Here is a 20,879-nt window from a genome sequence, read left to right as displayed (position 1 = left end):
CCATGTATTATCTCCGAAAATCAAAAATAAGGGAAAAATAAAAAAATAGGTATAAAATAGTAAAATGCTCAAATAAAGAAAGGAGAAAATAAGAACTAAGCAGATTGCAAAACAAACTACTACGTATTATATTTTGAGGGGAATTGCAAAACAATTGTTTCTTGAGCATCGAATTGCAAAACAAATGGAAAAATAATTTACGCGTGCCCTTGTTGGGCCGGCCCAGCCCACACGTGGAACAGGGGTACTCGTCGGTTGCCCTCCGCCTCTCTTGTCCCGCCGGCCAGAGCTACCGCCGCCGCCCTCCCATCCGACCGTGTCTACTTCTCCCCCGCCGCTGACGGATTTGAGTCGCCTCCGCGCCACCGGATTCGAGTCGCTGCCGCGGGGTTTGGGTCGCCTTTGCCGCCGCCGGATTCGAGACGCCGTTGCCGCCTACGCCAGCTGAGGATGGGGAGGGCGAAAAGCAAAGGCGCCAAGTTCGCGGCCGTGAAGAAGATTATCAGCAAGAAGACCATCAAGAAGTAAGCAGCCACCCCCTTCTCCCAGTCCGTTCCTCCACGATTTCTTGTTCCTGCTGCTCTGAGCCCTAAACCTTGCGTTGCTTAGGTACAAGGATGAGGTGCTGGACCCCAGGAGGAAAGACACGGAGAAGGAAAAGCTCGGCCGGAATGTGTGAGTGCCTACTTGAGCATGGATTTAATGATACCATTTTTTGTGTGTACTTTATTTTGATGTGCCATGCGTCTTGGGTTTTTTCCTTTGCAGGCCGCAGGTCTCCTCGGCGTTGTTCTTCAGCTACAACATGGCGCTCGGGCCGCCGTACCGGGTTATTGTGGACACCAACTTCATCAATTTCTCCATCCAGAACAAGGTTGGCCCTTCGAATTAGCCTGCTTTGTTTTGTTTCACTTATATGAAGCCCTGTGTTATTTTAAACTGTACAATGTATTTAGTGCTCACCAGAAGTTGTCTTATAACTGCCTCGTTTCGATGGTAGATAATATCGAGTTTGTATCATCAGGACTGAAATATAGAATGAAGTTTTTTTTTTTTCTCATACCAGCAAATTAAGTTATAATAACTAGCATGTATGCTAATTGCTGTGTAGCACTCAAGGTAATTCATAAATCCATTTGCTTCTGTCATGTGGTGTGTTCTAGATCCACGCGTTAATGTAAGGAAAATCTTCAGCACTAACCTGAAGCTACTAACTCTTATATACCAGATAACAAAACATTATATGGCCAGGGTAACTATTTATATTGTGATTTGATTTAGGGCACTAGCTTTGCTCATTTGCTTTGCTAATGCTAATGATGTTCTGTTTAAGTCGAGACACGTCTTCATGCATAGGACATTATCTGTGTGACTGAATGCTTCCTTTTCATGTGCAGTTGGATCTGGAGAAAGGAATGATGGACTGCCTTTATGCAAAATGTAAGCTTGCGGCACCATTCTCTTGCTTTCAGTTATATTATTTGGACTTGTGCTATCCTTCTGATGCGTACACCGAACTGCATATTTCTTTCCTGACAAATTCAGCCTTGTTGTGAAGGCACCCCTTGTATCACTGACTGTGTTATGGCTGAGCTTGAGAAGCTTGGACAGAAATATCGTGTGGCTTTGAGGTATGTTCATACCCAATAGTTATTGTATTATTTGATGAATTGTCTCTCTGTAAGTGTGTTATTTGATCATATGTGTGGTTAGTGTTTAATGTTGTTCATTTTCGTCCATTAATACTTGTATCTTTTGTGATTGCCTCTGTCACAGAATCGCTAAGGACCCTAGGTTCCAGAGATTAGCATGCACACACAAGGGAACATATGCTGATGACTGTATCGTTGACAGAATTACTCAGGTAAGATTCCGCCTCCTTGAATCACTTTTTGTTTTGCTGGAGTACAGGTTCCAATAACATTCTGTTGCGTTTAAGAGGCGAGATAATTCATTTTAGCAGACTCCCTGTATAATCTTCATAAATTTTTCATCCATATTAAGATCATATCCGTTTGGTGTTGCAAACTCTTAACTAGAATTAATTGCAGCAGTGAATTTTGAATTTTGGATTTGTTTGGTACTTAAAGTTCAAGACTGATCAACAGTTAAACAAGCAAGGTACGAGTAAACTAAGATTCTGGCACATGGATTGTTGATATCCATGTAGCTAAACCTCTAGGTACATTTCAATCCCTATTCTTTTTTATCGCCGCGTCCCATGTCAACTTTGGTTGCCCCGTGCCCCTCCTAGTATTTTCCCTACCCTAACTAGTGCTTCTGGAGGCCTCCGCTGAATATGGCCAAACCACTTCAGTTGGTGTTGGACTAACTTCTCTTCAGTCAGTGCCACCCCTACCCAATCGCACATTACCTCAGTCCTAGTTTGGTCCTTTCTTATACGTCCTCAAATCCACCATAGCATGGACATCTCTCCGACGATGTGTCGTCCTTTAGTGGGCCAACATTCCGCCCCATATAGCATCATAGTCTGACCACCATCCTATAAAACTTACCTTTTAGCTTTTCTGGGACCTTCTTGTCACATAGAATTCCATATTCTCGTGGCCATTTCATCCACCCTGCATTGATAATGTGCTGGCTGCCCCTGCTGCAATCTCCCTCTTCCCACCCTCCTCCTAGCCGTCGCTGGTGGAGAATGCTGGGCGTGCGAGCAGCAACCCATTTGGGCGATGGCTGCTCTGCTCTGCCCCGATGGATCCCGGTGGTGGCAGCTGCGGGCCAGCGCGGCAGTGTCTGCGCTGGCTGGTGCCCCCCTCCCGTGAGATTTCTACGTTTCCCCCAAGTGACGGTCTACTCCAGCGACCTCCTTCACCACCTCTGGTCTTCCACTTCACCATCGAAGGTCCCTGTTCATGGGTTGGGTGAAATCCCCGCGCAGCGACGGCCTGCGCTCTCAACGGTGATGCCTGAGAGTGCTGTTACCTTCTTGGAGGCGTTGGCATGACACTGACTGGACTTCCTCCTCGAGCACCGGGGAAATCCCTAGGTCCGTCCTGCTGGACCGGGCAGCGGTGGCGTCTCAGCGCTGTTCCCCTCTTGAAGGCGCCATTTTGGCTGCAAGTGGAGTACTGGTTGCTGCAGCTGGAGGTTGATGATGCGTCGCTCCAGCGTAGACTGCTTCACAAGGCATGGACATCCGGGGCGCAACGTATGCACGCGCTAGCACTTCCTCGACGATTGCTACACCAGTTCCAGCTGGCCCTGCCTCCCACTTGCCAACTCTCTTGGCACATGATGGGTGCGAGGTACGTTGGCTTGAGCAGTCTTGGAGTTGCAATTGTCCATGGAAGCGTGTGGCAAAGGCAGTCTCGCTGCCTTGTTGTTCCTAGTCTCAATGCCTCACCATTCTTGGCTGGAGGCAAGGCTAGGCGAGGACTAATGTCCTTGTTGTCTGTAGTCGACGGCATTTCCTTACCAAGTTGTAGTCGCTTGGTGAGGACAGTTGTGTGTGTATGTGTGTGCCCCTCCATTTGGAAGTTGTACCCCCGATGTCTTCTTCCTGTTCAATGAAAGGAAACACAAATTCTCTTGCGTTTTCTCAAAAAAAAAAAGAACATACATTTCCCTCTGCAACCAACAACACTAAAGTCTTAACTCATATCCTGGGTCTTGGTTCTACTAATTCTGAACCCCTTGAATTCCAAAGTTCGCCTCCATGGACGCCGACCCTGGTTTCATCAACTCGTATTACATCATCAACAAAGAGCATACACCAAGGAATATCTCCTTGTATATCCTTCGTTACTTCATCTATCACTAAGGATCTTTGTTGGGTTCAAGGCTGACCTTTGATGAAGTCCTATTGTGATTGGAAAGGATACCACCCGCTCAAACACTTGTCATAGTATTGTTGTACATATCTATGATGAGTGTAATGTACTTGTTGGGACTATACGTTGCTCTAGTTCCTACATGACTGTCCTTGGTAACTTGTGATATGCCTTCCCCAAGTCGATGAAAACCATATATAGGTCGCAAAAAAATCGCCTTTGAAGTTGATCTCCTAGGCACAAAACCAAATTGTTTTTTATTGACATTTGTCACTTCTCAAGCGATGCTCAATCACTGTCCCAAAACTTCATAGTATGGATTATGAACTTAATTTCTTTGTAATTAGTACAACTTTGAATATCTCGTTTTTTCTTGAGGATAGGTACTAATTTACTTTTCCGAAGGGCATCTTGTTTGACCGAAAATTTTGGTTGAATATCTTAGCTAGCCGTGTTATTGCCACGTCTCCAAGTCATACCTCAATTGGGACATCATTTGGCCCAAGGGCCTTTCCTCCTTTGATCTTTTTAGGGCCTCCTTAGCCTCAAGCTCTTGGATCCTCAGCATAAACCGTGTTATATCATCAAAGGAGTCATCCGGCTCGGGCATAGTGCTCCCATTCCCATAATTGAATAACTCGTCAAAGCAATTTCTCTATCTGTTCTTAATCTCTTCATCCTTCCCCAGAAGTTGGTTAGTGTCATCCTTGATGCATTTAACTTGGTTGAGGCCCCTTGTCTTCCTCACGCAAATTTTTGCCATCTTGTATGTTCTTTTCTCCTTCATTTGTCCCTAGTCTATCATATGCCCTTCACCTTCCTTTGTCCCTTGCTTCGCCCAGGTCTTGCCTTGCATTCTTGTTTTCTCTCGTGGTGCCAACTCTTGTAGGACTTCTCATTCTCCTTGATAGCTTTTTGAACATCCTCATGCCACAACCACGTGTCTTTAGCTTCATGTTTCTTGCCTTTTGTCACCCCAAGAACTTTCATAGTTACCTTTCAAATGCAAGTTGCCATCTTCATCCACATGCTATCCATGCCCCCTCTTCATCACAAGGTCCTTCCGTGATTATTCTCTCCTTAAAAGATTGTCGTGCTTCCACTTTTAGCTTTCATCACTTTGTTCTTGTGATTTCACCTTTGACCTGCAAAACATGTGCGTGAAAGCAAAATGCGACCACCACAACACACTCCTAGGGACCACCTTCCAATCCAAACAAGCCCTCTTATCCATTCTCCTAGTGAGGACAAAGCAAATCTGCCTAGAGTCTTGGGCACTAGTAAAGGTAAGTAAGTGAGATTGCCTCTTCCTAAAGAAGGTACTACCTACCAATAGATCCTAGGCTACCACAAAGTGTGGGATGCCCTCACCCTCTTTGTTTTTGTCGCCATAGCCAAAACCCCCATGTAACCATTGAAAACCTATCTTAGTAGTACCCACATGGCCATCGAGATCTCCTATGAGGAGCTTCTCATTTACTGATACACTACCAACAATGCCCACCCATTCTTCCAGAAATTGTCTCTTAGCGCTCATGTCAAGCCCAACTTGTGGGGCATAAGCGTGGATAATGTTCAACACAAGGTCCCTAGCAACTTGCTTGACTAGGATACTAGGATGATCCTATCCCCTTGTCTCCGGACGTTCACTACTCCTGAGGCTCTTATCTATTACACCTACGCCATTCCTACTACCACTTGAACCTCATTACCAAAGCTTGAATACCAAAGCTGGAAACTGGTACTCTCACCTTTTGACCCACCCATCTAGTCTCCTGGACACAAAGAATATCTACGTGCCTCCTAATAGTAGTACTCACCAACTCCCGTAGCTTCCCCATCAAGGATCTTACATTCCAACTACCCACCTGAAATCTATTTGCCTTGGCTAGCTTCCTTCCTTACCCTTCGCATCCGTCGAGTGAAATGCAAAGCCCTTGCTCACTTTACACTACATCCGGGCGATGATGTAGCGCACCACTAAGGTGGTGGTGGCCTGGCCCTTGCTCACTTAACACCACACCTGGGTTCTGATATGGTGTGTATTCATGTAGATTTATGGCATCCAAATTTCTTCCAACTGAGTGAATAGGTTTTGCATGTGAGATGGGCCTATCAATACCTATTAGGTGATGTTATACTCTATGTTGAAGCTTCACTTAATTTTTTGTGTACACACATCTATTCTATTAAGTGCATGCTATTGTGGCCATGCAAGTACCATGTCTTGGCATGTATTATCTCTGTTCCAAAATACATGGTGTCCTAGAAAGCATGTAGTCAGATCTCTATTTCTTCTGTCACTTAATAAAATGGATTTGCTAGATAGAAATTACCCATTAGATTAGTCCTGACAAATATCTCACAAGTAATACATGCTTTATTGCTTTGGAGCATATAGTTCATCTTGAGATAGCTAGTCAATAATCATTTTGGCCTATTTTACCATTTATGTTGATTGGATTTAGTTATTCGTAACCACGTATTATCTGTAACAGCACAAATGCTACATCGTTGCCACTTGCGATAGAGATTTAAAGAGGAGAATAAGAAAGGTATACTTGCAGCCTCAGATCTCAGTATTAGAACCTAATATCACATAAGTGATGCTCTTATGCTGATAATGTTGTTCATGTTGTCGATTTGGCAGGTTCCTGGTGTTCCGATCATGTACATCACCCAACACAGGTACTCAATAGAACGGCTCCCTGAAGCCACAATTGGCGGAGGTAATATATTTTGCCCTTGTGGTAGTTTCTGTCCATTTGGATGCGCTGTTCATTTTATTGTGTCGTTGAATCCATGACCTAATTAATGTGCTGTTATCTTATGCAGCACCAAGAATCTGATTTTCCTAGATACAGAGACGTCTGGGAAAAGGTCTCACTGTACACTTGCCCAAGATCCTGGATTTTGGTTGGCTAGAATACTTTGTGCTTAGTTGAGCCAATTATAACCATTTCAAAATTGTGTACCAACCTTGTCAGGATAGTATTTTCCAGGAATTTCTATATAAAAGGATAGGTTTTGTTATTTTTCGTCTTAAACTGCAGTGTAGCCAACTTTCCAGCTTTCTTGATGTTGTTGATGTTTGTGTTGAGTTGTCAACTCAAAACTATGTGATATGTAATAGATCCCTATGGAATATGTACGTGTGATTGGTTCAGTACTTTGACATGATGGGGTCCTTGAGGGAAAGATCACTATGATAAACTGAGCAGATACCAAAATCGGGTGCATTGAAAAGGACTGGAACCACATTACATCAGAGATCCGACCAGCGAGTTCCTCAACTAAAGGTACCTGTCCTGCAGGTAATTGTCCCCCCCCGGACTGTCATCAGAATCCAGTGCACAGAAAGGTTGCTCCATGTGCCTGGGGAGATAGGGGCAGCTTCCCACTTCTACAAGAGGTATATGTCCCAACTCTCTCTGTGTAGCCAATGTATCACCCTGATCAGGTTTTATACGCGCAAGTTGGCAAAGATGTGAGGATCATGCGAGAGGGAGTCTGTCTTTGTGCCACTTGGCCGTTTCCATGCTATAAGCTTGGAAAATACTGCACTCAGACAACACAGTAGAGGCAGATCCATCCAGTAGTATCAGTGGAAGAGTAGAGCGCCTCCTGTTCATCCAGGATGGACAACAAGGTGAAGAGCCATGGAAAGCGAAAGGGGTCAGGAAGAGGGATTGGTAGGGTGCTGAGGGAGCACAAGGCCAGGCTCTACATCATCTGGCGATGTGTCATTATACTCCTCTTCTACCATGACTGATCTAACTCTTCTCTTCTCTAAACCTGCCATAGGTACTCTGTTCTTTATCTGGTTCTCGTTTCTAGCTAGGCTTAACTGAGGTGTACGTGTGTGTACATTGAGTAGTTCAGAAAGTTCATGTTTCTGACATCTAATTTGTAGTTACAAGTTTTGGTTTAGTGCTCTAAGTCTTGCATTGGCTAGAATGTAAGTGTTCTGTTTCGGATAAGAAAATAATTTGCATCTATGGATCTGTTGTGTGTTGGCATCATTGTAGTGTATTTGCTCGATCACAGAAAAAGGAAAGAAGAAATATGGAATTTTTTTCAAGAATACACCATGGAAAGGTGTATCAATTACATAGAAAAGAGCCAAAAAAGGAAAGAAGAAATATGGAACTTGTCAAAAAAGGTTTATTCTCTGCCTGAATTCTTCTGGGCACGCGCCCACCAGACGGACGAGCCGAGCGCTCACCAATCACGTGGTCGACGCGCAAAATTACGTGCTGGACTCGGTCAACCCCATAAAGAGATCCCACTCACCTTCTTCCTCTCCCTCGACTCCCGCATCGCACCTCCCGTCCTCCCCCTTCACACCACCGACGCTGGTGTGCCCCACCCTGGTCATGCTCCCTGGCAAGCCCGTTCCGGCCGCCGTCTTCTCCTAGGAGCACCTTCCTCCGCGCCCTTGCTTCCAGCGCGCCTGCTCTGTGCTCCAGCGCACGACGAAGGTGACGGCGACCGCCGCCAGGGACGCGTCCCCGCTGCCGCTGGGACACTCCACCGATCTGCGCCGCGTGGCAGAGGAAAACGACGGCGCAATGGTGTTGGTGCTGACGCCAGGGGCGGCGATAGACCTCGAGCCGCAGCTGGAGCCGGGCCTCGTCGGCCTTGCGCCAGGGGCAGCGGAAGCGCGCATCGGGGGAGGCCGCACACACTGGGGGCTACGACGGCGCCCAACAGCGGACCTCAGAGGCGGAGGAGGCCACGTGCACTGTGGGCGGCGGCGCACAACAGGGGGGCGCGGAGGCGAACAACGGGAGGCCAGCGCCGGGCCGCACCACGGATCTCTTCCACGGGGGAGGGCGGCTGCAGCGGGACGGGCGAGCAATTGTGCGGCCAGGCTGGATCATGGGCAGTGGCCAACATGTGGGGAGAGACTTCACCCACGAAAGGAAGAAACAGAAAGGATAAGTGGAGAAAAAATCACCAAAATTCTCTACGGATAAACTAGAGTTGCATATACCTACAGCAGAGTTGCCTGCAGCTTAACTGAATTTGTCTGCATGCCGAAATTGCCTACCGCTGCATCGAAGTTACCTACAGTTGCATCGAAGTTTCCTAGCGATGAAACAAGTTGCCTGGCGTTGCTCCAAAGTTGCCTAGCGGTGCTCTGAAGTCACCTAACGCTGCTCTGGAGTAGCCTACCATTGCACTAAAGTTTCCTAACATAGCATCAAAGTTGCCTAGATCTACCGCGATGTTGCCTAACCGGCGATGTCGAGGACACCAAGTGGAGGGACCATGGTGGCAACGGTGGATGTCAGGTGCACAGAAATCTAGGGCTTTGTATATGTGGACCTCGTCAATGGCGGCGATGGTTAGGTTGCCATGCTCGACAAATGCGCTATAGTTTACCGTTGCCTACCACTGCACCGAAGTGGCATACCACTCCACCAAAGTTGCCTCGAGATGAAACGAATTTGCCTATGGTTGCACCGAAATTGCCTACCAATGAACCGGAGTTGCGTACCCCTGCAGCGAATTGCCTACCCAGGCATCGAAGTTGCCTACCGCTGCACTGGAGTTGGTTGTCTGACACTGCCCCGAAGTTGTTGCATCACAATTCTACGACAATCAACTTTTTAGAGGGCAAATGTGGCACCTTACGACGGAATTTTGGTTGCCGAAAACGCAATTTTGTTAAACTGGAAATGGAACAACAGTTGCTTATCAGGCATAGTAGTTGCATATACTGGAATAATAGTGGCTTCTACTGCCATAATAGTTGTTTCTACTGGCACCTTCCAATGCTTATGTTGCTCGTGTTCATAGAAATGTTGCTTCTACTGCATAGTTTAGGTTCTACTCTTTTTGTTCCGGTCCTTTGATCCTCTATGCAATGCAGATAGTTAAGTTCACCTAGTACTTACTTACTTTCCAATGTCCTTTTATTGTCTCTGAAAAATTTGGTGCCCGGCGGGGGCAACTTTCATACATGACAGAGCAATTTTGGTGCCTGACAGAGCAACTTTCATACCCGAGAGAGCAATTTTGGTGCTCATTTGGAGCAAATTTGGTCACCGGGTGGCGTAACTTTGGTTCCCGACGATGCAATTCAAGTGCGCGATAATGCCCAACATGGCAACTTTGATGTCCGATAATACAATTTTTGGGGCCCGAAGATGCAACTTTAGTGTCAGACGACGCAATATTGGTGAATAAAGAAAATTCTGGTGCCCAACAAAGCAATTTTGGTGCCAGATGGCGCAACTTTAATATTGAACTGAGCAAGTTTTATATCTGATAGAGCAATTTTGGTCTCTAACGGAGCAATTTCGATATCCACACACGGGGGTGTGCTGCGGGCACCAGGAGCAACACATGGGGGTGTGCTGCGGGCACCAGGAGCAGCCGCCGCACGCGGACACCGGAAGAGCCCGGGACGATGAGCTCTGGTTGCCAGCCACCGGAGCACTGGATTGGAGCTCAGGCAGCTCGCTGAGCAGAGGGGTGTGCGGCGGCTCGTGGCGTGATGTGCAGCGCTAATTGGGAACGGTGGCGATGCGGGCTCGATATCGGCCACGAACGGCGGCGGATGCGCCTGAGACCACCCGGGGTGGGATTCCCTCGCGGAGGAAGGCCAGCCGGGGCGGCGCCGGCGCCAAGGATCACGACGGCCAGGGCGAGCAGAGTAACGACGAAGGCCAGCGCGGTGCACGGACGGCGGATCCGGCGACTCGGCGTCGCGCCCGGCGAGAGGACGCCGTTATCGAGGAGCGGGATCCCCACGGTGCCGTGGCCATGGCCGGAGAGTTTCGTTCATGGAGGAAACAGATCGAGATAAAGAAGGAGGAAGACCGTATTTTGCTTTCCGTTTTTGTGAGAGATCACAGGAACTTTCCTAAACTGGACGACCGCCAGAAACTACGGACTGGCACACGGCCGCCCGCTAGACGCGCCCTATTCTCTGACATCCCATTTTCTGATATGTAGTGTTGACGCCCGAAATTTAGTCGAGTAGCTACCTAAATACCTAATCGCTAATGCAAATATGCATCCTTTGGGTACATTCGTTTGAACGTTCTGGGCGTAAATTCACATGCATTTTTCTAGTTCAATTTTTTCGGATTTGGAAATGCAAAATTTGATTCAATCTTTTGAAAATTTGTGGTCACACAGCGACTAAACACACAACTCCTTGCTCATGGGGCTACATGCTTTGTAGCAGGATTGAAAAAAAAAATCAGTTTGTCTAGGATATATCCATCTTTCACTATAAAATAATTATTCATCTTTAAATATTTAATGCCACTAAAATGTCTGTAGCCAGCAGAAATTAGAAACTTCAAGGTGCTCGCATACATGGGAAAGCTGCAGATGACCTGCCTCCTGGTCTTTATTTTTTGGAATCACAGTTCAGTGTGAACAGAGACTACAGAGTCCTTGCAGATTGCATCCGGTGCTACTATACGTCATTATCTTCAGAGATTCTCAGTGACCAGAATACTGGATGACCAAGCAAGCTGACAATAAAAACTTACCATTAGACATGCAGAATTATTATGGAAGTTTAGGAAAAGGTATTTGCATTCCAATTTATGATCTGTACTGTTGAAGCATGATTGTGCATCTTTGACTAGCAAATATGCACCATTTGGGCATGTCCTTCCTTCATTCGGTTAGAACAGTCAGTTTAAATGATTTTCCTGCACATAACATCTCCATATGTGCATTTGCTGAATCAGCCGTATCGGTGAGAGAAGTCTTTAAATTTGTTTAGAAATGAAATGATTATATACACGACCAAATAAAACTCTGTACTACGTAAGTACTCCCTCCGTTGCTTTTTAATTGACTCAAATTTAGTACAAAGTTGTACTAAATCTGAGTCAATTAAAAAAGAACGGAGGGAGTAATAATTATTAGTTTTTTTTGAGGGTGTAATAATTATTAGTTCTGAAGATGTAGTAACATTACTACGAGGCTGATTGTGGTTCCAAAAAATTGGCAGCATTGTCTGTTAGTTCAATATTCTAGTGAAAGTTACGTGTATGATTGTTAGTTAAATATTTATGATATTAACCTCATATTTCAAAATTGAAAGGCTCATTCAATCTTTTGTCACTCTTCAACTCACATTGCAGGACTATACATAGAACTCCTTGCGCATGAGGCAACTGGCTTTCTAGCAGCACACATGGATACGGACTCACCGAGCACTATCGCTTCAGAAGATGCATAGCTTACTGTAAACAGATTCCGTGCTTACATGATGCTTTGTTTAATTAAGGAGTCACTTTAGTTTAATCCAAATTTGCTCGGTTCCGAACAGACTGTTCTTTCGTCAGTCCAAAACCCTGTTTAACCAACCATTGGAGGCCACGTAAAAAACACTTATCCTGCAACCACTTAATGGACTTTCTTCAGGATTCATGTCCAAGTTCAGGCCATTCATGGAAACTGGCCTGGAACTGCTTAACTAGTGCTAATCATTGTGCTAGTTTTTGTACTTCGACCAGTAGCACTGAAGTTTTGGCAGTAACTGGGAACCACTTATCTGAAACTGCAGCACCACTTTCACACCTCCTCGGTGGCAGGCATCAAGCGTAGGCGCTGTCTTAAAGAAACTTATAAAACTCAGTTTATAAATTTGACCAAACAGAAGTATTCAGTGATATATCTGCATGAAGTGTGCAAACCTGTTAATCTACTATTGTAACTTTCTGGTCTCCGGAGTCCAGACCATGAAGAAGGTGAACATGTTTTTTTTTTTCGGGTATGAACATAGTTAGTTAGATGTAACCATGTCTGAGGGACTTGCAATAAATGTTGTAGAATCCGCATGAAATAACTTGTTTGGAAGATATGATGATGATTTGATGATGTAGATTATGCACATAATGTACACTGATAACATTTCATAGTATCAAAATATTTGACTAAAGCTCATATATAGCACGTCACCTGCTACTACTGTTTTGGTGTGACTTACTTTAATAAAAAGCCGTATGCATCAATTGATGCAGAGGCAGGGGCACCCCTTTTCGAAAAAAGCACGTCACCTATGCAATGTATAGTCAAATAGTTTAAAAGTATCATCGCTACAAGACAAGTTCAATGATAAGATAAACAAATGTATAATAGATTAATAGCCATGTAGTAGTATTGTTTGGTGAGGTGAGTCAGAAGAAATTGCTTGGATAAGGAATATCAAAGCCGTTTGGTCGGTCGGGGTTTGCGGCTCCTGAGCTGGAGCTGGTTGACTTTAAATCATCAGTCAACCTGATTCAACTAATCACATTGCTGTAACCCTCCCCTCTGTACTCTTTGTTGTGAACTATAGCTTGGCAGATAACTTAAGCGGTAATCTTTATGCTACTTCGATCAATAGCTCTGATGTTTGGGCAGTTGCTTAGAAGGACATAAATCAAAAACCTGTCACTCTTCATTTCAGAACATTGGATTCAGACTCCAGCTGCATTAAGTTACCAGAGCATTAAGTTTTCTGGTCTTCTTTCAGAGCATAACCAACAGAAGAAGGTGAACATATATGGTTAGTTAGGTGTAGAGAGATTTGCTGGAAATGCTCTATGATCAGGGTGAAATGACATATTTGCAAGATATGTCGAGGATGTATTGTTGTAAATGATGAGCATGGTTCTACATGAATGACCCTTGACCCTTCACAACATAAATATCCGTTGACAAAAGCCCAATGGCACCGCAGTTCATGTTTTGTTAAGTTTTTTTTCGAAATGGGGAATACCCGGCCTCATCAGTACATGCACACAACCCTTTATTAGATAAAGTAAAAAAATGACAGATTCCCAAACGGTTACACATCATAGATCAGTCGAGGGTCGATACAAAAATCAACCATCGAAAAAGAAAAGAAACACTTGTAAGACTAAGCATCTTGCAGTCTATTAGTAGGCCGCCAAGTAGCCTGGTAGAAACACTTGTAAGACTAACCATACATTCCCGCTGATCCTCCGGCGAAAGAAAACGGCTAGATCCAGTGTACAGTCATATGAATGCCTGCAAAAAATTAGTAGAATCCTTCATGTTAAACACAATGTTATTCCTACAATTCCATATTGACCAAACAAAGGCTGATACACCAATGTGAATTTGTTCCTTCATGTTTTGTGAAGTAGAATAGTTGAAAAATACAATCACTATTTGAGAAATTTAGTGACAAGATAATTTGAACAAAGTCCACACTCAAACTTTTCATTTGGCTCATGTTTTCCCTCCACATTTTATTTGGCTCGCTAAACCCCTCAACTACGAATAATGGTCCATTTTAAATGGTACGGTGAGGCAAGCAAAGTTGGGGTGTATTTCATATGGGCCAAGTGAAAAGCTTAGGGCGAGAAACAGACTTTGTTTAAATAATTTCATAAGGGGAAAACCATAAATGAAAGGCGTGTCTACTGAATAACCAAGATGTTTGTATTTTCAAAAAAGACAAACACTACATCTTCTAGTGTGGCACTAACATTTCTTGATGTTGTTGATGTTGGTGTTGAGTTGCCGACTCAAAACTATCGAATATGTCCCTATGTATTTTAGTGTGCTTATACGGTTCAATATGAGGCATGCTGGGGTTGTTGGGGAAAGATCATCATGATGAACTGAGCAGATACCAAAATCGGGTGCGTTGAAAAGGACTTGAACCATATTACATCGGAGATCAAACCAGACAGTTCCTGAACGAAAGGCACCTATAATATGGGTAATTGTCCCCCGGAGCGTCATCAGAATCCGCTACAACTTGAGAGAGGGTGCTCCATGTGCCTGGGGAGATAGGGGCAGCTCCTCACTTATACAAGAGGTATACGTCCCAACTTTCTCTATATAGCCAATGTCTCACTCTCATCAGGTTTTTATACACACAAGTTGGCAAAGATGTGAGGATCAAATGAGACACAGAGATGCAGTCTATCTTTGTGCCATTTCCAAGCTATATAAGCTCAGCAAGTACTGCACACTTGAACACAAACACATCAGAGAAAAATCCATGAAGAAGTAGTAGAGGCAGTGAAAGAGCAGAGAGCCTTCCTGCTCACGTAGCTAGACCACTGCATCGGCCTGTTCATCCAGGATGGACAGCAAGGTGAAGAGCCATGGGAAGCACAAGGGGTCAGCAGGGTACTGAGGGAGCAGAAGGCCAGGCTCTACATCATCCGGCGATGTGTTGTTATGCTCCTCTTCTACCATGAATGATCTATCTCTGCTCCACTCTTCTCTGACCCTACCATAGGTGTGCGGTTCTCCATCTGGTTCTCGTTTCTAGCTAGGCTTAACAGAGGTGTGTGTGTACATATAGTAGTTCAGAAAGTTTTGGCGTGGCCCTAGTCCTGAGTCCTGCAATGGAAAGAATGTGCATGTATGGATCTGTTGTGTGTTCGCATCCTTGTTGTGTATTTTGCTCGATCTGAAAAGAAATATCATAGAAAGAAGTTCTCAAATAGGTTTATTTCTTGGCATTCCATTTTATGATCTGTACTGTTGGCGTTTTATTTTGAGCCTTTGATCAGCTACCTGAATGCTAATGCATGCATCCTTTGGGAATTTCCTTACTCCATTCGGAGTACTTCATTCGATAGGATCGTTTTTCTTAAGATTTTCGGGGTAAATTTACTTGCATGTTGGTTAGTTCAAAATTTTCTGATATTAAACTCAGATTTTTAAATGCAAAGGTTAATTCAGTATTTTGTCAAATTTGCATCCACATGAGCGACTAAACACACAGACTCCTCGCTTGTGGGGCTACTGGCTTTGTAGCAGCATTGAGTAAACCAGTGTGTCTACGGCATTATCATGCTTTCCCTTGAAAATAATTATTTATCTGTAAATTTTTAATGCCACTCAAATTTCTCTTATAACAAGCACCACTCGACGACAGAAATGAGAAGCTTCAAGGTGCATGCATACGTTAGAAAGCTGCAGATGACCTCCCTCTTGATCTTTATTTTTATAAGCACAGTTCACTATGAACAGAGTCCTTGCAGATCGCCTCTGGTGTTACTATACGTCGTTATCTTCAGAAGTTCTTACCAGAATACTGGAAGACAAAGCAAGCTGATAATTATAAACTTATCACTGAACATGCAGCATTGTGCATTTCCGTCAAGGATGTTTGTTTGGTTGATGTTTCTCCTAACGATGTATAGGTTCACCCATGCAATGATCTTTGATAGATTTGCTTGTCGGTAATAAGGACAGTTGCTGCCATTAGCTTGGAATTCCAGTCCCCTCTTGAACTTTTTTTTTTCGATAAAGGATGTTTTATTACTTGTGATAAGCAATTACATCCAGCCTCTGCATAACCAGGATGCACACAGCTGTTCAAGTGTCTGGAACAAACAAAAAATGAAAAAAGGCGAAATACATATCGAGACGATGAATTATATAACGCCTAAGGAGAGGGTGGAGCATCAATCCGTAGACTATGCTGCCACCCATGTAGGGAAAAAGTATCCCTCGCCGTAGCCTCCAACCGTGTACAGACCTCCGTAAATAGGTCGCGGTTCTCCGCCCGCTGAAGAGGTAACCATGAACGGAGAATACCTGTACATCTGTAGATGACCTGCAACAAAGAATAGTTTTTATCGTTAAAAATCTTGTCATTTCTACTTAGCCAAAGCGCCCAGATAACTGCTAGCGCCCCCACCCTCAGAAGCAACTCAAACCTTGAACCTACACCGTGAAGCCAATTGCCAAAGACATTTGCCACACTAGTCGGGGGATACAGGGTAGACGCTACTTGGATGACTGACCATATAGATCTTGCAAAACTGCACTGGAAGAATAGGTGTTTGATTGTTTCGTCATGATGACAGAAAACACACCGCGAACTTCCGTGCCAATTCCTCTTAACAAGATTATCTTTAGTAAGAATAACTCCTCGATGAAGGTACCATCCAAAAATCTTAATTTTTAATGGTATCTTCATCTTCCAAATTTTCTTATTATTATCAACTGGTAAATCAGAATGAAGGATTGCATTGTATAAAGATTTAACTGAGAAAGAGCCATCTACATGAAGATTCCATCTAAATTCATCCGGTTCAGGGGATAATTGAATATCACCCAACCGTTGAACTAGAGTATTCCATGCTATTAGCCTTTGTCCAAGTAAAACCCGTCTGAACGTCACATTCGGTGGTGAGGTAGCCATAACGGTAGCAATGGTATCACCTTTGCGACGAACAATACTATACAAAGCAGGATATTGTTCACTCAGGGAAGCATTGTCCAGCCAAACATCTTCCCAGAAACGTATCTGTGCTCCATTCTTAATAGAAAAAGTACCATAGCGAAAGAAGATGTTTTTAGTCGCCATGAGACCAGCCCAAAAGTGAGAATCCCCGGGTTTCCAAACCACTTGGGAGAGCGTCTTCGAGCCAATATACTTTCTCCGAAGAATAGTTTGCCAAGTCCCATTCTCAGTAAGAAGCTTAAAAAGCCATTTACCTAGCAGAGCGGAATTCTTAACCTCCAGGTCATGAACTCCAAGTCCGCCATGATCTTTGGGACTACACACTATACTCCATTTAACCAATCGATATTTCTTTTTCTCGCTGTCCCCTTGCCAAAAGAATCTGGATCGATAATAATCGAGTTTGTGCAGAATTCCTTTCGGCAGAAGAAAGAATGATAACATATACAGTACCATGTTTGTTAGTACCGAGTTAATGAGTACCAATCTTCCTCCTAGGGACAGCAATTTGCCTTTCCAACTACTAAGGCGTTTCTGTAATCTTTCTTCCACAATCTTCCATTCAGCAAGGGTAAGTCTTCGATAGTGAATCGGAATACCCAAATACCGAATAGGAAAATGGCCTTGCCCACAACCAAACAACTCTGTATATTGAGTCATATCGTTTTGGGCATCGCCGAAACAGAATAATTCACTTTTATGGAAGTTAATTTTCAATCCCGACAACTGCTCGAAAGCTGCTAAAATTAATTTGAGATTACGAGCCTTTTCGAGCCTCTTGAACTGAACAGCCTTGGTGAATGCCTCAGTTTAAAACAAAGCTACATAATATTTTTTTAATTAAGGATTCACTTTAATCTAGTGAAAATTGGCTCGGTTCCAAACACAGTGCTCTTTTATTAGTCCAAAGGTCGGGGAAACACCTGTTTAACCCATCACTGGGCGCCGCATAAGAAACGCTTATCCTGCAACCACTTCTGGACCTCCTTCAGGATTCATGTCCAAGTTCAGGCCATTCATATAAACTATAGCTTGGAACTGCTTGACTAGTGGTAATCATTGTGCTAGTTTTTGTGCTTCGACTAGTAGCTCTGAAATTTGAGCAGCTACTGCAAACCACTGATCTGAAACCGCGGCACCACCTCCACAGCTCCTCAATGGAAGGCATCAGGCTAGGCGCTGCCTTAAAAAAACTGAATGAAAATCCAGTTTACAAATTAGACCAGACTGAAATATGCAGTAAGGGGTATCTGGATGAACCGTGCAAACCTGTGAATATACTATTCTATCTTGCATTACTTTCTCGAGAGACCTGTATCGGTATGTTGGGTGTTAGCATCCTTAATGTGTCTTTTCTCGAGCTGAAATATCTCAGAAAAATAAAGATCTAATTATGGAAGCTCTGAAAAGAGGTGTTATCTCTTGGCACACCATTATGATATGTACTCTTGAAGCATGATTGTGGTCTCAGACTAGCAAATATGCACTGTTTGGGTATGTTCTTGCTTCATCCGGTTGGATAAATCAGTCCGAATGATTTCACGGAGATGGCAATATCAAATATTTGGATTTTCAAAATCAGCGGTAGTGGTGAGAGAAGTCTTTAATTTGTTCAATATTAAAATAATGATATACACAACCAAACAAAGCTGTAGATGCAATAATTATTACTTTTTAAGATGCATTAACATTCTCACGAGGCTGACTGTTGTACTAAAAAAAACTGGCAGCATTTTCTGTTAGTTCAATATTGCAGGGAAAATTACTTGTATTCTTGTTATTCAACTATAATTCTGATATTAGCATCATAGTTAGATATCAAAAAGGTTCGTTCAACCTTTTGACAAAATTTCAGTCACACTGTGGAACTATACATAGAACTCCTTGCTCATGAGGCTACTGGCTTCCTAGCAGCACTAGACAACGCAAATGGGAGCCTTCAAGGTACCTGCACAAACATGGAGCACAGTTACTGCAGAGGACCTGCCTCTTGGTCTTGCTTTTTCAGACGCACAGCTCATTGTAAAAAGAGTCTGTGCTTAAATGATGCTTTGGTTTATGAAGAACTCACTTTAGTTTACTGCAAATTGGCTCGTTTCTGAGCCCGCTGTTCTTTAATTAGTCCAAAGGTCGCCAAACCCCCCTTTAAACCGCCATTGGAGCCCGCGTAAGAAACACTTACCGTGGAACCACTTGCTCTCCATGTCCAAGTTCAGGCCATTCATGTAAGCTACAGCTTGGAACATATTAACTAGTGCTAATCATTGTGCTAGTCTTTGCACATCAACCAGTAGATCTGAAGTTTGGGCAGTTACTGGAAAGTGGAAACCACTTCTCTGAAACCGCGACACCACCTTCACAGCTCATCAGTGGCAGGCATCACGCATAGCCGCTGTCTTCAGATACAGAATGGAAATTTCGTTTACAAATTTGACCAAACCGAAACACACAATCTACTATTGTAGCTTTCTGGTCTCCTGCGTCCATGCCATATAACCAGTTAACCAGTAGCACAATATGCAATAGTTACTTATCTGTAAAAATGTCCTAAAGAATTGCGATAAATGTTGTAGAATCCGGGAGAAATTGTTGAATGTAGATGGGCTGCAGCCCTGTAAGGCAGCCCATATAGTCTACAATTCCTGAAATCTCAAGGCCCATCACGTTGGCAGCTTGGAACAGTTTTGGGGGACAAAGTTAAGTCCCACATTGCTAGTTGGGAGTGAGTTGGAGTGGTATATAAGGGCTGCTGTTCTAGTCCTTCCAAGTGAGTGAGAATAGAAAGAGCCCTCGCGCACTCCTCCTCCTCCGCCTCGTCACGTCACGCACGCACGTCGCGTTTCGTGACTCGAGTTCGAGTTCAAGACACACTCAAGGAAGCCTAAATTTTTGCTTGGTGCACCAACTGTGTTGGGTACGTGTCGACCTGCATGTGCATGTTCGCCGCGTGTCCCTGGCTTCCTACGCGTGGCAACGCGGTCGGGTCGGGTCGGCTTCCCAGGCTATACAAGGAGACAGATCAGATCTAGAGAGATACACAGTTCTCAGAACTCTCTAGTCCGTCTCTCTCGAGAAGTTCCTTTTGCTGCGCTACTCTCTAGTCTTCCCCATCCCGGCGACTGCGTGCACGGCCGTCCGGGAGAGCAGGCCTCCGAAACTCCATCCGTTGAGATCCTGCACCGGGAGACGGGCGATAAGGTTTTTGGGGAGCGTCTCGGCGCGACTGCTCGCTGCTGTTCGTCTTCTTCTTCGACGGTTCTGCTGCTTCATCGACAGATCCGACTACACCATGGGCGACATCAACATTACCCATGGTGGTGGTGCTGCTGCTGCTAGTGCAACCTTCCCGGTCGCGATGTACGTGCTTTTCCTCTCCTACCTTGCACTGGTACTTGTTCCATGTTCAGATCTGATGCATGTGCTTAGTCTGATGTGTATGGTTAAGTATGCTTGTGCATCTATAATTTTGCTTTCGGTAATTAAACTCACACGGAAATTGCCTAATAATCCAACAATCCAAAAACCTTATTTGCTTAGGCAATTTTCACCATCTGGTTTTGCTGCTGCGCTTAAACCGAGCCCGTTTACGGGTTCTCATTTCAAGAGATGGCAGAGTAAGACCCTCTTGTGGCTCACTTCTATGGGCGTGCACCGAGTTGCGGAAGGTACTCCCAGAGGTCCACTTACTCCTGAAGAGGATAAAGCGTTCGGGGATGCCACCGTAATCTTTGTGGGTGCCGTCCTAAGTGTGCTTGGAGACAAGTTGGTTGATGCTTATCTGCACATCCGAAATGGAAAGGAACTGTGGGATGCACTGGACGCTAAGTTTGGTGCTGCCGATGCCGGAGGTGAACTGTATGCTATGGAGCAGTTCAATGACTACA

General features: G+C 44.4%; 1 protein-coding gene across 1 annotated transcript; it reads left to right on the top strand.

Annotated features, from left to right (window-relative positions):
* Positions 1–250: 250 nt before the first annotated feature.
* Positions 251–6,954, top strand: LOC127327434 (uncharacterized). Its single transcript, XM_051354207.2, has 9 exons — positions 251–524; positions 610–675; positions 769–874; positions 1,398–1,440; positions 1,559–1,631; positions 1,777–1,864; positions 6,293–6,349; positions 6,445–6,523; positions 6,630–6,954. The coding sequence occupies exons 1-9, from the start codon at positions 451–453 to the stop codon at positions 6,641–6,643; spliced, it is 600 nt and encodes a 199-aa protein (XP_051210167.1). The 5' UTR covers positions 251–450; the 3' UTR covers positions 6,644–6,954.
* Positions 6,955–20,879: the final 13,925 nt, after the last annotated feature.

The sequence above is a fragment of the Lolium perenne genome, chromosome 1, assembly GCF_019359855.2.
Source record: "Lolium perenne isolate Kyuss_39 chromosome 1, Kyuss_2.0, whole genome shotgun sequence".
Lineage (NCBI taxonomy): Eukaryota > Viridiplantae > Streptophyta > Magnoliopsida > Poales > Poaceae > Lolium > Lolium perenne.
This window is presented reverse-complemented; position numbering and strand designations above follow the sequence as displayed.